The sequence below is a fragment of the Podarcis tiliguerta genome (genome assembly GCF_965153285.1).
Source record: "Podarcis tiliguerta genome assembly, chromosome: 6".
Lineage (NCBI taxonomy): Eukaryota > Metazoa > Chordata > Lepidosauria > Squamata > Lacertidae > Podarcis > Podarcis tiliguerta.
The window spans coordinates 12,715,841-12,730,290 of NC_139539.1; the positions used below are offsets into that span (position 1 = coordinate 12,715,841).

General features: G+C 48.5%; 2 protein-coding genes across 8 annotated transcripts in view; one reads left to right on the forward strand and one right to left on the reverse strand.

Moving 5' to 3' along the window:
* Positions 1 to 497: 497 nt before the first annotated feature.
* PPP1R3D (protein phosphatase 1 regulatory subunit 3D) lies at positions 498 to 1,990 on the reverse strand (the record flags this gene model as incomplete). Its single annotated transcript, XM_083447613.1, has 1 exon — positions 498 to 1,990. One exon carries the CDS (start codon positions 1,988 to 1,990, stop codon positions 1,010 to 1,012), a length of 981 nt encoding a protein of 326 aa, XP_083303739.1. The 3' UTR covers positions 498 to 1,009.
* A 3,915-nt stretch (positions 1,991 to 5,905) lies between these two features.
* The window catches only part of FAM217B (family with sequence similarity 217 member B), a 15,326-nt gene continuing 6,781 nt past the window's right edge, over positions 5,906 to 14,450 (forward strand). For 6 of the 7 annotated variants that reach the window (XR_014512850.1, XR_014512851.1, XR_014512852.1 and 3 more), the window contains exons 1-3: positions 5,906 to 6,460; positions 10,716 to 10,827; positions 10,938 to 11,023. Coding sequence is in view for 2 of the 7 variants with exons in the window: in XM_083447487.1 (XP_083303613.1) it covers positions 6,435 to 6,460; positions 10,716 to 10,827; positions 10,938 to 11,023 (224 nt within the window). In the remaining 5 variants the exon portion in view is untranslated. Of the gene's footprint in view, positions 6,466 to 10,715; positions 10,828 to 10,937; positions 11,024 to 14,450 lie in introns of all 7 variants that reach the window. The other variant, XM_083447486.1, reaches the window with a different exon arrangement.

A 14,450-nucleotide genomic window follows, 5' to 3' on the forward strand; every position in this document is an offset into this window, starting at 1 on the left:
TATATCCTGAATCGAAACATTCCTAATATTCAACTGCGGTTTATCAGCAACTGCGATGTCATCATCCGCGTTTTATCTAAGCGTTTCAGAGAATGTTTTACTTTTGTAAAGTTCAGCGTTATTTCTCTTTTAAAAATATTGGCTGTCTTAAGCTGTATAGATGAACCGCATTCCTATATCTTATATTCCAGCAATGCTGCATGATAATGATATGATCAGCATTCCATTATCCTCAGATGGCATATATTACAAAAGTGCAAAACTGTTCTGCGAAATAAAGCAAGCAAGGAAAGAAGTAGTTCTGCATAAGCTCTTGTTCCTTCCTACAAATATGTCCCGACTTTAAAATAGAGGAATTTTCCAGCAAAACCAAAACCGCAGTTTGTCTTTCTTTCACAACAAGTGATCCTCTTCCAAATAATCCTTTTTAGGAACTCAAAATGCCTAACATAGGGACACTGTCAGGTGTGCGTTACAAAATACAATGTAAAAATATATTTCTATTTAAACATCAGTTGTATTTATTAACATCCCTTTTGCAGCCAAGACCCTGCAGTGTCTTGGACCAGTGCAGACATTTTTCTGCTGTAAAGCATCAAGAGCAATACTTACAAAATAAAAAAGTGCAAAAGTGCATTGACTGAAGTGCAATACGATAGCCAGTGTCAAAAAGTGAAAAAAATAATTTGTATGATTGAAAATACCCTAATATATATTTCATAGTCTGCTGCAAGAGTTGATTCAAAGCAATAAAAGAAATTGGCTTGGCTCTCCCTGACAGTGTCTTTTCCGCAGTGATTTACGCATTTGGTTGCAACTCAGTGTAGGCTATAGCCCTTTATCCTTTAACTCTCTTCTATAAATAGCTTTTGTGCCGATCACTCGTTACTCTTTTATTTCGAAGGATCTGTGCCGTTCCGAAGGGTTTCTTTGGTGCCTCTGGAAGGAGAGAAATGCCAAAGGAGGACGGCCGGAGAACTGCAAATAGCTTTCCATCTCCTCGCTTTGCTTAGATGAAGTGAATCCAGCTCTCTTCGCATTCCCTGGGCATCTTGAGTTCGTGACTCCGACAGGTGAGGGCGAAGTTCTTCCCTCGGTTGTTATCCCAGTACTCCTGCCCGTTGACTCGGTACAGCACTGCAAACTCAACCACTGAGCTCAGCTGGAGGAGGAACGGCGCCACGGGGAGGAAGAAAGTGAAGACATCCGCCTGGGCCTGACCCTCCTTCCCAGGAACGCTGCTGTGCCACTGGGCACTGACTTCGTGCTGACCCCTCCAACGGTTGAAGGTGTATCTCACAGCCACCTGCTTCTCAAAGGCCAGGTTGACCACTTGGACAGTGCCGTTCAGACCCAGATCTGAGCTGGTCACCCGCTCGAGGCACACCAGCTGCCGCTGCAGGCGGCTGTGGAAGTCCTCGCAGTCCACAGGCTGCTGGAAGTCAGGCACCAAGCACTGCATGGTGAACTCCAGGTCTAGCCTGCTGCAGCAAAGGTCGGAATTGATGGACAGCCTGGAGAGAACATGCAGAGGGATGGACGGATCTTCCCCCACCTGGAACACTTTCACCTCGGCCAGATCCAGGCCCAGAGCGTCGGCAAAGCGGACTTTGTTCCGGCGGGTGCTGCACCCCGGGACGCGGCACGGCGCCATCATACTCCTCCTCCTCTCCGGAGAGCTGGGCAAGGACCTGGCCCGGCGACGCATGATGGGCCTAAGGTGCGGGTCGCAGCTTGCCGCGGCGGCGCTTTGAGGATGCTTCTGCTGCGTCTCCTCGGAGATGGAGACACTCGGGAGACTGGTGGTGCTGCCGCCATGCTGGTACCGCCTCCTCTCTGTGTTCCGGGCCTCTTCTTCCCGCAGCATGTTCTGGTAGAGGTCAGAGAGGTAGCTGGGAGTCCTCCGAGGGGCCCTTGGTGCCATGTGCTCGGGTGGCTGGGCGGCTTGAGCAGGCAGCGACCCTCCTGCCGACAGCTTCTGCCGAGACATGGAGAAGGCTCCAGGCAGAGAGACACACTGATCGGCAGGGCCCAGTGGTTGCTTTTTAAGGAGCAATTAGCGGCTTCTGGGGAGGTGGCACTTAGTGATAGGAAGCCTTCAGACGCTGAAGGACCCAGGGCAATGATGCTGAGTGACAGGCGTCTCAAGGCTATCGCACAGGCTGCAGGGCGAGTCGAGGCTGTCGCACTGGATGCTGGAGGCCTGGGTGCTGTCGCAAATGCTGGTCACCGACTGGAGGCTGTCTCTCTGGACGCTGGACGTGTCGAGGCTGTCGCAGAGGCTGAAGACAGGCCGGAGGCTGCTGCGGTAGAGGTTGAGAGAGTCGAGGCTGTCACCCTGGTTGAGGCTGTCTTGCAGGAAGCTGAAAGATGCCAAACTGTCTGGGTAGCCGGACAGGGAATCGAGGCTGTCGCTCTGGATACTGGAGGAACCCAGAGCGCTCCCTGGGCTGGAAGGGGTTTGGAGGCTGTTGGGCTTCGGGGAAAGGGAGTCGAGGCTGTCGGACAAGCTGGAGGGAGTCTGCAGGCCGCCTCCTCCAGCGATGGGAGCCTGGAGGCTGTCGGCTGGGACGGCGTTGCTGCTGGAAGATGGATGGGGGCTCCGGCTGGAGGCGGAGTCCGCGTTTGGCGACTCTGGACCCCACATCCAACTGCGCGCTGGCTGTCCCCGGCCCCGCGCGCCCCTGGCGTGGATTGCACGGGTGTCGGCAGGTTTTCGCTCCGCACCGGCCAGGCGCGCACGGCCAGCGAGCTGCTCTCCAAGCGACGCAGGCAGGCAGGCGGTTGCTAGCGGATCTTCTCGCTCCCTGCGGCCGCCCCGCTGATTCCGACGTTAAAAAGGGGAAAAGAGAGAGATGTGGCCGCTTTGCAACCGGGGTGAAGCGGGAGCACGCCCTCTGTGACGCTAGGGCCCGCCCGGACATTGCAATTGGCAGCTGCCGCGGCCACGCCGCTCGTCCGGACGCCCGCCCCGCGGCTCCGCGTGCGCGCAGGGAATCGGCCCGCGGCTGCGCGCGAGCAGCGAGGGAAGCCGACGGTGCCCTTCCTCCTGCCCTTACTCCCTGGGAGGCGGGGAGGGAATGGGAGTCAAAAATGCAAGAAAGCAAAAGCAAAAGCAGCACGGGGAATAGTGGGGTGAAGCATGCACCGCACAGAGAGGAAGCGTAAAGGGGAAAAACAAGGTGGAGCAAAGGTGGGGAAATAGCTGGAGAGATACATTTTGCAAAGCAAAAATTGCACTGGCTGGCAAACAGAACACGAGCCTGGGGTCGTGAGATCAGGATGCACGGCAGTAAGGCGTTTTGGACTACCACTCCCATCAAGCCCCAGCAAGCACGCCCGAGAGTAATCCCTCCTTTCTCACGCATGAGAACGTGGAAGTCTTGGGTGAAGCCAATGGCAACGAAATACGGAGACGACGGTCCTATGGAGGTGGCCGTGCGTGTCTCTCTGCTGGGAGCGAATGCCCAGAAAACTGAAAGGGAAACTCCATCGCCGCCACCTCCGCCTTGTGCTTTGAGTAGGTGCGGATGGGGGCTTCTCGGCATTTGCTTGCACTACAACCCCCATCATCCCTGGCCCTTGGCTGTGGCTGATGGGAATTGGAGTCGAAGGGCAACCACAGGGCCGCACGTGCCCCATCCTCGGACTGCACTCCTATGCGCCCTTGTATTGTGCGCTCAACGGATTTATTTACCAGGAAACATCCTTCGGAATGCACCGTCGGCCAGCTGACCCCTAAAACCTCCTACTTTTGTTGCCTACTCTACCTGGTTTACCTTTGACATTGTAGCATCAGTGGCTATTATTGTTGTTTAGTCGTTTAGTCGTGTCCGACTCTTCGTGACCCCATGGACCAGAGCACGCCAGGCTATTATTACTGTATTATTATTATTTCGTTTCTTAAAAGCAATCACTCGGTTCCTAACAAGAAAACCAACCCGCCCCTTCTTGTTTAGGTTCGCTGCTGCCACCAAGTGGATATCTTTATTTTTCCCTCTACTAAAAAGCCCTTTATCCTTGGTTTTATTTGGCCCAACAAACCACAGAGCTTAGGGCTTGCCGATCAGAAGGTCGGTGGTTCGAATCCCCACGACGGGGAGAGCTCCCCTTGCTCAGTCCCAGCTCCTGCCAACCTAGCAGTTCGAAAGCACGTCAAAGTGCAAGTAGATAAATAGGTATCGCTCCGGCGGGAAGGTAAACGGCATTTCCGTGCGCTGCTCTGGTTTGCCAGAAGCGGCTTAGTCATGCTGGCCACATGACCCGGAAGCTGTACACTGGCTCCCTCGGCCAATAAAGTGAGATGAGCGCCGCAACCCCAGAGTCAGCCACGACTGGACCTAATGGTCAGGGGTCCCTTTACCTTTTACCCCTAATAATGGTTAAGAGTTGCCTGGCACTTTGGCATGGAGAAAGTTTTTCCAAAACAAAATATGTTCTTAATCTTTCAGTAAGGCAACGAGTGGAATAATTGTGTCCCCCCCCAAAAAAAAAAATGACTGAGGAGGGTGGAACTAACATTACAGTCAGCCAACCAACCAGATGCTAAGTGTGGGTGGGTATATTCAAGGCCGTTCCTGCCCATCGCTAAAAAGCCCATCTTTAAACCAGACTTGGGACTACATCCTGTAAAGTCGGAGAGGACCCCAAGGGTCGAATCCAGTCCAACCACCCTGCAATGCAGGAATCTCAGATAATGCATCCATGACACATGGCCACCCAACCTCTGCTTAGAAATCTCCAAGGAAGGTTGTCCTTCACTCAGAGGAATGGACACCCTGCCCATGGTGGAGAAAGGAAGCATAAAAATGAAATGAACAATTACAGAATTTGGACTGGAGCAATGCATCAGAAGGTCGGCAGTTCAAATCCCAGCAACGGGGTGAGCTCCCGTTGCTCGGTCCCAGCTCCTTCCAACCTAGCAGTTTGAAAGCACATCAAAGTGCAAGTAGATAAATAAGGGACCGCTTCGGCAGGAAGGTAAATGGTGTTTCCATGCACTGCTCTGGTTCGCCAGAAGTGGCTTAGTCATGCTGGCCACATGACCCAGAAGCTGTACGCTGGCTCCCTCGGCCAGTAAAGCGAGATGAGCGCCGCAACCCCAGAGTCGGCCACGACTGGACCTAATGGGGTCCATTTACTTTTACCTTTACCTAAAAGGTCTCAAAAGAGCCTGAAAGGTTTTGAGCTCTCCACAACTCTTAGGGTATGTGCCCAATAGTACCTTAAAATGCAGTAGTGCCGTTTCTCCGTTGGCCACACTGCTGTTTACATGGGGGCGGGTGTATCTTCACCCCTTGGGGGGGTTTCACTGCTCCTGCAACACTGATACACCCACCCAACTCCTACTCCTGAAGCTTTACCAACAATTTACAGGTAGGCTCCAGGATGAGAAGGAAGCAGTTTTATTTTGGCTCACAAGCAGAAACCAGAGTTGTGGCTGCCTTGATGCCATCATGCTTTCGGAGACCTGTGTGTATAGGGTGGTATACAAATTTAATACATAATTAATAATAATAATAAATCAGAGACATCTGAAGGCAGCCCTGTTTAGGGAAGCTTTTAATGTTTGATGGATTACTGCGTTTTAATATTTTGTTGGAAGCCGCCCAGAGTGGCTGGGGAAGTCCAACCAGATTATTTATTTATTATAAATAATAAATTTATTATTATTATTATTATTAGCCTTTCCAAAGCCGTTTTCTCCCCGCTTCCCTTGGGATGGGGCTCTCCAGGTCTCTGACCCTTTCCCACCTCATCTCCTCCCGGACGATCGCAAAAGAATAATAAATCAAGGATAGGATTTTTCCATCCCTCCAGTCATTGATGGTCTCTTCCCTCCGCACAGGGAAGTCCCTCCGGGAGACCACAATGCCTTGCGACTTCAATGGCCCACCTAACCAGCACTGGGGGGGGGGGGTTGGAGGGGGGGGGATGCTTTGCTTCCATATTCCGGCGGTGGACGGCTTTGCAAGGATCTGCAGACGCGGCTAGATAAATAATGCAGCTGCCTCTTGTGCAAAGTCCGGGTTGATGTGTGTGTGTGCGCGCGCGCGCCGCGGACTCTGATACCGCCGGGGAGAGAAGGCTGATTAAATCTCACTGATATGATAAGGGAAGTCACGTGGAGAGACAGACGGAGAGAGCGCCTGGGAGGAATGCATGGGGTTTGTTTACTGCAGCAACCGGAGGCTGCGAAGTGGAGAGAGAGAGAGACCCTGCGTCCCTTCGCTTCCTTGCTCTGCCTTGGGCGCACCAAAGGATGCTGGAGAGAGGATCTGATTCTGCAAGGTGTAGGATCGCGCATCAGCCGATGTAAAAGCAACCGAAGCGACGACAACCCCAAAGCAGCCATTCGCCTATAATGGGACCGGGCATCCGAGAGCATCCCTTTCCGCTGCGCGCAGGGAGCCTGCAAAACGAAGCTCCGGTCCATGAGATCCTCGAAGGAAAAGGAATGGTAACGTAAGGATCTCTCCCCCCCTTTTCTCGTTCTGGAAGCAGTCGGTTCTGCGCATGCAAACGCGTCGCTGTTTAATGAAATGATGCATGCAGATGGGCGGCTGGTTGATGAAGTTCAGGGAAAGAGCTAAGCTAGAATGCATCTCACACCCCCCCCCCCAACGTTTTTAAATTTATTGTTCCACGTCTATGCAAATAGCTGTTACAAGTTTGCTTTCCTTGTGTCGCAAACCAATACTATGGCAAAAGCTCAAATATGGCCCCTTTTCTTTATGTAAAATATGTCATGGATATAAGCCGGTATCAAGATGAACTGATCGATATATAAGACATACACTGCATTATGTGCTTATAGTTCAGAATAAATGTGATATCATTCTGACATCGCACTTGAACGTGCGTATGTTGTTGTTTAGGTACCATGCTTGTTTTGGAACAGGGATATAGATAGCTAAGTCTGCAATCGAATATACCTGGGAGTAAGTTTCATGTAGTACAATGGGGCTTACTTCTGAGTAGACACATACCGGATTGTGTGTGAGTGTGCTTTTTGAGGGGGTGGGTGAACCCCCTGGTTTATAATTCAGGTAAGACACTATTACACCTTTTTAGCTTTCAAATACACAGGTGCCGCTGGTGCTGTTTCACCCAAGGTTGTTTTCAATCCGCCAGCGTTGTGAACTTTTGTTGGTGTGGCGATTTTTCTTCCATGGCTTCTTTTCAAAGTGTAGGAGTGGGGGAGGGTATATATACTGACCTAAATCTTGCTGCCATTTTCTGTGTGCGTAGCTGCTCTAAATTCAGCCTGCGACCACAAACTGCATGAGAACGGCGAGCTGACATTTATTTCAAGTAGCAAACTGCAATATAGGGTTCAAAACTCAAAAGGGCTAGTAAAGTAAAAGAATATAAGTAGGGAAGAGCAGCTGTCTAATCCAGTCCAACAGTGGCTGAGTAGATGCCTCCAGGAAGTCTACAAGGATGTGAAGGGAACAGCCCTCCAGGATTGATTGTTCCCCCAGCATACTGCATGTGAACATGGACTATACTTAACTGCATGGAGTATACTTCATGTTAAGTATACTGCACTTAACTTCGCAGATAGTCACTGATTGTTGTTGTTTAGTCGTTTAGTCGTTTAGTCGTGTCCGACTCTTTGTGACCCCATGGACCAGAGCACGCCAGGCACTCCTGTCTTCCACTGCCTCCCGCAGTTTGGTCAGACTCATGTTTGTAGCTTCGAGAACACTGTCCAACCATCTCGTCCTCTGTCGTCCCCTTCTCCTTGTGCCCTCCATCTTTCCCAACATCAGGGTCTTTTCCAGGGAGTCTTCTCTTCTCATGAGGTGGCCAAAGTATTGGAGCCTCAGCTTCACGATCTGTCCTTCCAGTGAGCACTCAGGGCTGATTTCCTTAAGAACGGATCGGTTTGATCTTCTTGCACCCCAGGGGACTCTCAAGAGTCTCCTCCAGCACCATAATTCAAAAGCATCAATTCTTCGGCGATCAGCCTTCTTTATGGTCCAGCTCTCACTTCCATACATCACTACTGGGAAAACCAGTACCCTTTGTGAATTTCCATACCCTTTGTGAATTTCTCTTATCTCATATTAAAGCCACTTCTAAGCTAGTGACCATCAAAATGTCTTTGGGCAGGGAATTCCGTAATTGAATTTTGCACCCTGTGACATCACGTGTCAGAGCTGGCTCCTGGTCCCAGCTCACAGAGGACCAACGCTAGCCGGTAGTAATGTACAAAAGTCTTTATTGAAGTACAGTTTCCATTTTCAAGCCGTAGCGCCCCAGCTCTACGTCTAGGGTTTAGACCGGCGAAGCTCCATCTGAATCTCCGCCCCCTGTACACCAGTTTAAGACTCTAGCCTTACTCCACCTCTTCCGTCTCTCCTTCCTCCTCTGGGTCCTGCTACCCCCCGGGGTCCCTTCCTTCCTGGACTCTTCCGACGCAGACGTTGACCCCCCTGACTCCTCCCGCTCTCTTCGGCGGGCTTTAGGACCTGGCTCCCTATCCGGGCTGCCAACTGTGCCGCCCTCCTGTACATTTGAACTTGGCGCGCGCGCGCAGCCTTCAACCTTCCTCTTGACCGTTTCCTCGCTCCCCGACGGAGGCGTGGTCAATCCTGCCTCATGTTCTCCCGCTGGCAGCGCGCCGCCTGATCCCGATGCCTGGGACTCCTCCCCCCTACTGCAGTCTGGTGTGGATGCTGGTCCGGATTTCCAACTGCTGCTCTCTGAGTCCCCTCTGGCCCCTTCTTCCTGGGGTGTCCCCCTGGGCACCCCCCTTGCCCTGACCATGGGAGCCCCTTTCTGTGAATCTTCCGATTCACTGGAAAGACTCAGAGACCTCGGACCGCTGTCATCGCTGACATTTCCTTCGGACTCCTCCCCCTCGCTCTCCATTTCCTCCCTTTCCTGTGCCTCTGCTCCTGAACCCCTGACATCCCGTTTTAGTATCCTGTCGTTAAAGTGCAAGTTAATGCAAATTGTAATTAGGAGAGATACCATTTACTCGGTTTTTGTTTTGTTTTGGTGATGGGAATGCGGAGCACGTATTTCTGATTGTTGTACAAATATCCTCAAGAGATAGCGAAGTGTATGGCATATGATAGTTATTCACTGCCTCGATAGCTAGTAGTGTTATTGGAACACCAGCATTTGCTTCCTCATAGATTAGATTAGTTGGTTAGAGTGCTGATAATGCCAAGGTTGCAGGTTCGAGCCCCATAAGGGATAACTGTATCTATTCCTGCATTTCAGGATGATCCTCAGGGTCCCTTCCAGCTCTATATCATCTTGAACATCTCCTGTAAAATCCCTTTTCTTCCTTGTCTCTTAACACAGGCAGCATCCAATGGTGGAGGAAGTACTTAACACCTGTACTTAACACAATAAGGGATCTGTTTCCACTGGCTGTCTAAACACCACACCTTTCCCCCCACATTTATATGCTGGCAACCTAGTCTCCTGAGTCAAGAGAAGCAAAAAGGATAGGTTGTCCTTTGCAGCAATTGCCAGAGACCGCGTATGGGGGTGGCACATTGTCACAAGCCAGAGAGAGGCCTGTGGGTAGTTGCTGGATCAAGGAAGCCCATCTGGTTATCAGAAAAATGGATGATTGCCCTCCATTTTTGCTTGGTTTCATGCCTAAACATTAGCAGGCTCCCAGAATGGCTGGCAAGGTTGCAGCACAGAGAGAGCCGAGGAAGTAGGAACATGAGGCAACACAGTTCCTAACCAGAATGCAGAAACCAGAGAGCTGAACCACAGACCATTCAGGTGCTTCCTGAGACTTCTGAGGTCCTAACCCAGAGATGGCACCTGTATTTTCAGTGTTCCAAACCAGCGAGACAGAATCAGGCGCTCCTTTTAGACCCAGGCAGTGGAGGAACGGCTAAGAGCTGTGGGAAAGTTGTAGAAGGATAACTCTTGACCAGGCTTCCTCAACCTTGGCCCTACAGATGTTTTTGGCCTACAACTCCCATGATCCCTAGTGGTCAGGGATGATGGGAATTGTAGTCTCAAAACATATGGAGGGCGGAGGTTGAGGAAGCCTGGACTGAGTCCTCATTTGGTGCCTTGGAGAAGTTAAATCAGGGATGGGGAAGCTGTGGCCCTTCAGATTTTGTTGAATTCCAGCTCCCATCAGGCCCAGTAGGGATAACCTGTGGTCAGAGATTATGGGAGTTGTAGTTTAACAACATCTGGAGTGGACCACATTTAAAGGCATAGGTACCATCTGAGAGTATGGGCCCAGAAACTTTATAAATCATACCAGATACAACGTAACACAGGTGATTCAAATTTTATTTTATTTTTTAAATTGATTGTAAGGTAGATGCCAGTATCTGCCAACCTGGAAAGTCTAAGTTCTAGTGCTCTAAAATGTAAAAATAGTTATCTTTCCTTCTAATCTAAAAAAGTATTTCATTTTTTAAAAAATGCTGTTAGAAATCACAAGTTTAGAAGTCTTTGCCATTCTTCTATGGGTAATGTCCAATAAATGTCCATGCCCCAAACACACACTTAAGTAAAACAGATGCAGTAATGGATTTCAGCTAATGGAAATGGCACATTTAAAATTTCATAGGAGTTATCACACAGGAATAACAACTGCAGGAGAATTAGAAGAGATTTCTATAATGGGTTAGAAATGTCTGCAAAAAGAAAAAAATATTCTTTTTTTTTTTAAAAAAAAAAATCCCTTGGAAAATAGTCCTCTTTTTAATCATTACTAGTTCCAGTGGAGGAAAGAGCCATTCAAGTGCCAAGGAAATCAAGAAATCGCCACCACATATAAGACCTTCTCCCAGCAGACTTGGCAAAAATATTTCAGCCGCTACTGAAAAGGTAAAGTGTCTTACACTTCACGGCAGCAATTTTTTTTGGGGGGGGGGGGCAGACATATTCTGTGGTTTTCCTACTGGAGTTATAACTATACATTACTCGATTTTTCTTAGACTTCCTGTCATGCAACAGAACACAAGCAGACAACTTTTCACTACAAAGAAAAATACCAGCTTTGTGAAAATCTCCAACAAAACAGGTAAAGTTCTCTTGGCAGTGTATATATGTGGTATACAAGCCCATTGCATGCATGAATGAAGACTCCGTGGGTAGAAACACAACCGTTGGCATGGTCAAGTTTTGAAAAGTTCTGGGAATAAGACATGAATGTTTATTCCAAACTACCGACTGGTTGGGCAATATGCTGGTGATTTTTGTTCACCTTTTGCCACTTATGGATGATCAATGCTGGGAGCTTGATGTGCGGGTGAACTTGTGTCAGATAAAAACGATTGTAAGTGGCCTTAGGTTGGTGGGTTGGTTTGCAGGGAAGGGCAAAGGAACTGAAGCATGGAATGTTGGGGAAGAAGTTATTAAAGAACAGAAAATCTGGATCACATTTGTATGTGTAATACAAGCTTTGAGCTTGGGGAAGAGCGCCACAATCAGGGTGGATTTGATTTAAATCAAATCAAATCGATTTAAATCATGATTTAAATCACTGGTCAGTAAGACTTGATTTAAATCATTTTTTACAGAAAGGTTCATTTTTGCTGGTATAATCTTAATATTTGCAACCAGATGAAGGTTTCATATTTGGAATAATAAATTTTCAGAGTAGTTTTTAAAGTTATATAAAAAATTACTGATTTGGTTACACTATTAGAAATACAAAGGCAGGTAATTATGAAATTATTGTCAACTTTTCTGCTGTCCTTTATTGGAAGGAGAAAAATAATCATTAGCTTAATAACAATTTAAACAATTTAACTAAAACAACATTATAGCATATGTATCCATGTTTGGTAACTGATGTGGTTAAACGATTTAAATAAAAACAAAACTTAGACTGAGTTTTAGCACACATGAAAAACTTAAAACAAATCCTTATTTCCTGATGAATAGCCTTTGGACTATAATGTAACTTAAATAGAAAACTATCTTTAGAAAGATTTTTCCTCCAAAAGCATTTTATTTTAAAAATCCGATTTAAATAAAAAAAATCCGATTTAAATAAAAAAAATACCCGATTTTTAAATTATTATTTTTTAAAAATCATTGACTTTTATCCCCATAACCACAATACACAGCAGCTGTGGGCTAGATCCATATTTGAAAAGGCAATCATGCCACCTTTATTTTTCCTGTTTATCTTAAAGCATGCATTTTATTTCATCACATGGTCAAAAGTTGCCAGGTGCAGGTTTTCTTCTTATTCAATGTTTATGCTAACTAGACAAGCTCCTGAAACAGGAAGTTTTTTGGAACACATATTCAGACAACGCACATGTTCACAATTGCAAACATGCAGCTTAGCTGAAACGTATTGAATGGCGTTGATTTCAGCAATGGGCTTTGCCCAGAACGAAAAAGAAGTGTTCATCGGTTTCCTTCGCATCTGCTTTTCCTCCTTTAATATAATTGCCAGCATTTAATTTTAGATCCAAAATAACATGCATTAGCCATACTGTTTATAAAAAGATGTAAATCATTAGAAATATTGTTTAATATGCTGCAGTCTGGTTAAACTCAGCTGAACAGAAAGTGTTGCAGAGGCATAGATGGGGGCGGCACTTACCGTGGGGCTTGCAGGTGCCTGAGCCATGCGCCTCTCCTGGAAGTGACTCGGTGGCTTGGGCACCTGCAGGCTCCGTGCTGCCCAAAATGGCAGCATGTGTCGGCCCGGGAGCCCAAGCGCCTAGCTACGCCACTGAGATGTTGAGCTGTGTTGCAAACAGATTAGAAGCAGTTTTCTTGAGTAAGTTAAACAGAAGTTAAAGTTAAAGTTAAGTAAGTTTACGTTTAAGTTAAAGTTAAAGTAAGTAACAGAAGTAAACAGAAGTTGAGTAAATCCGCTCCACTTCTCAGTGGGGAGCAGTTGTGGAGGACAGCGTGGTCACCCCCTCCCCACCGGGGGCGGGGGACTTTTGTCCCCCTTTGCCTGGGAATCCCGGCCCTGTCAGAGCCCGGCCAGCCAATCCGCCGGCTGGGGGGCGTGGCCGGGGGCGTTTAAACTGAGGAGCGAGCCAGAGGACTGGTGTGGGGGAGGGGAGGTGTGGCCATCACCTGCCCCTCCATGCTTAAGGGTATTCCATTAAACGAATCCAGGGGTGTTGATCTTGTCCGAAGCCCAGTTGGGGGCTAGAGCCTTGACACGACCCCGATGGGAACACCAGGGGGCGCTTGAGTTGGTTTACCCTACCAGTGGTTTACCCTTACTGGACTTCTTGCACACTGGGCAGGAGTCAGATATAAAAAGGTAAAGGGACCCCTGACCATTAGGTCCAGTCGTGACCGACTCTGGGGTTGCAGCGCTCATCTCGCTTTATTGGCCGAGGGAGCTGGCGTTTGTCCGTAGACAGCTTCCGGGTCATGTGGCCAGCATGACTAAGCCGCTTCTGGCGAACCAGAGCAGTGCACGGAAACGCCGTTTACCTTCCTGCCAGAGTGGTACCTATTTATCTACTTGCACTCTGTGCTTTCGAACTGCTAGGTTGGCAGGAGACGGGACCGAGCAACGGGAGCTCACCCCGTCGCAGCAATTCGAACCGCCGACCTTCTGATCGGCAAGTCCTAGGCTCTGTGGTTTAACCCACAGCGCCACCTGCGTATATCTGAGTCAGATATAGTCGGGTCCAATCAATGCCTAAGCCAATACCACTCATAGTCTGTAATTTAATTTAATAAAATTGTGGCCAAATTTGCCCAATAACATGAACCTAATATCCGCGTCTCTGCATGAGTTATTTCCCAACGAGGGGGTGGCTGCAGGGTTAAACAGAAAAAGCTGCAAGTCTATGCACACTTCCTTGGGCATATGTTCCATGTAACTCAGTGGGACTTAATATTGAGCCAACATGGTTAGGATCATACCGTTAGGTTGTTGTTGCTGTTGTCGTTGTCACCTGTCTGTCTTGAGAGACAATGGAGTGTGTCTGCAGGGGTGAAATCAAACCGCTGTGTTATCAGCCCCAAGGTGACCTCCCCGGGGCACAAGCCTGGGTATGGAGTGCGTATGGAGGTCCTGGGCTGCCCAGAAGATAAGACCCTCCTCTCTGCCTCTCTGATGTGGTCCAAAGGAAAGCAGAGCAATATGTTTGACAATACGTTCTGCCCAAGATTATGATGGACTTCAACTCCATTCAGCCCTAGCCAATGCATGATAAATGGCCATGGATTATGGGAGTTGTGGACCAACATCTGGAGGGCCATATGTTTACCATCCCTGTTTTACAGGTAAGTAGGCCAGTTGAGGCAAGGGACAGTTTTGCAACCATACGAGCTGTGCAGACGAGGGAATTTCAGTAAGTCCTAATTCAGGATTCCTGCATTGCATTGGGGTGGACTAGATGACGCACAGGGTCCCTTCCAACTCTACAATTCTATGATCTGAAGGACATCACTTTGGCTCCATGCTAAACCCACTTACTGGGGAATTTAATGAGGCTTACTTCTGAGTATCGGAT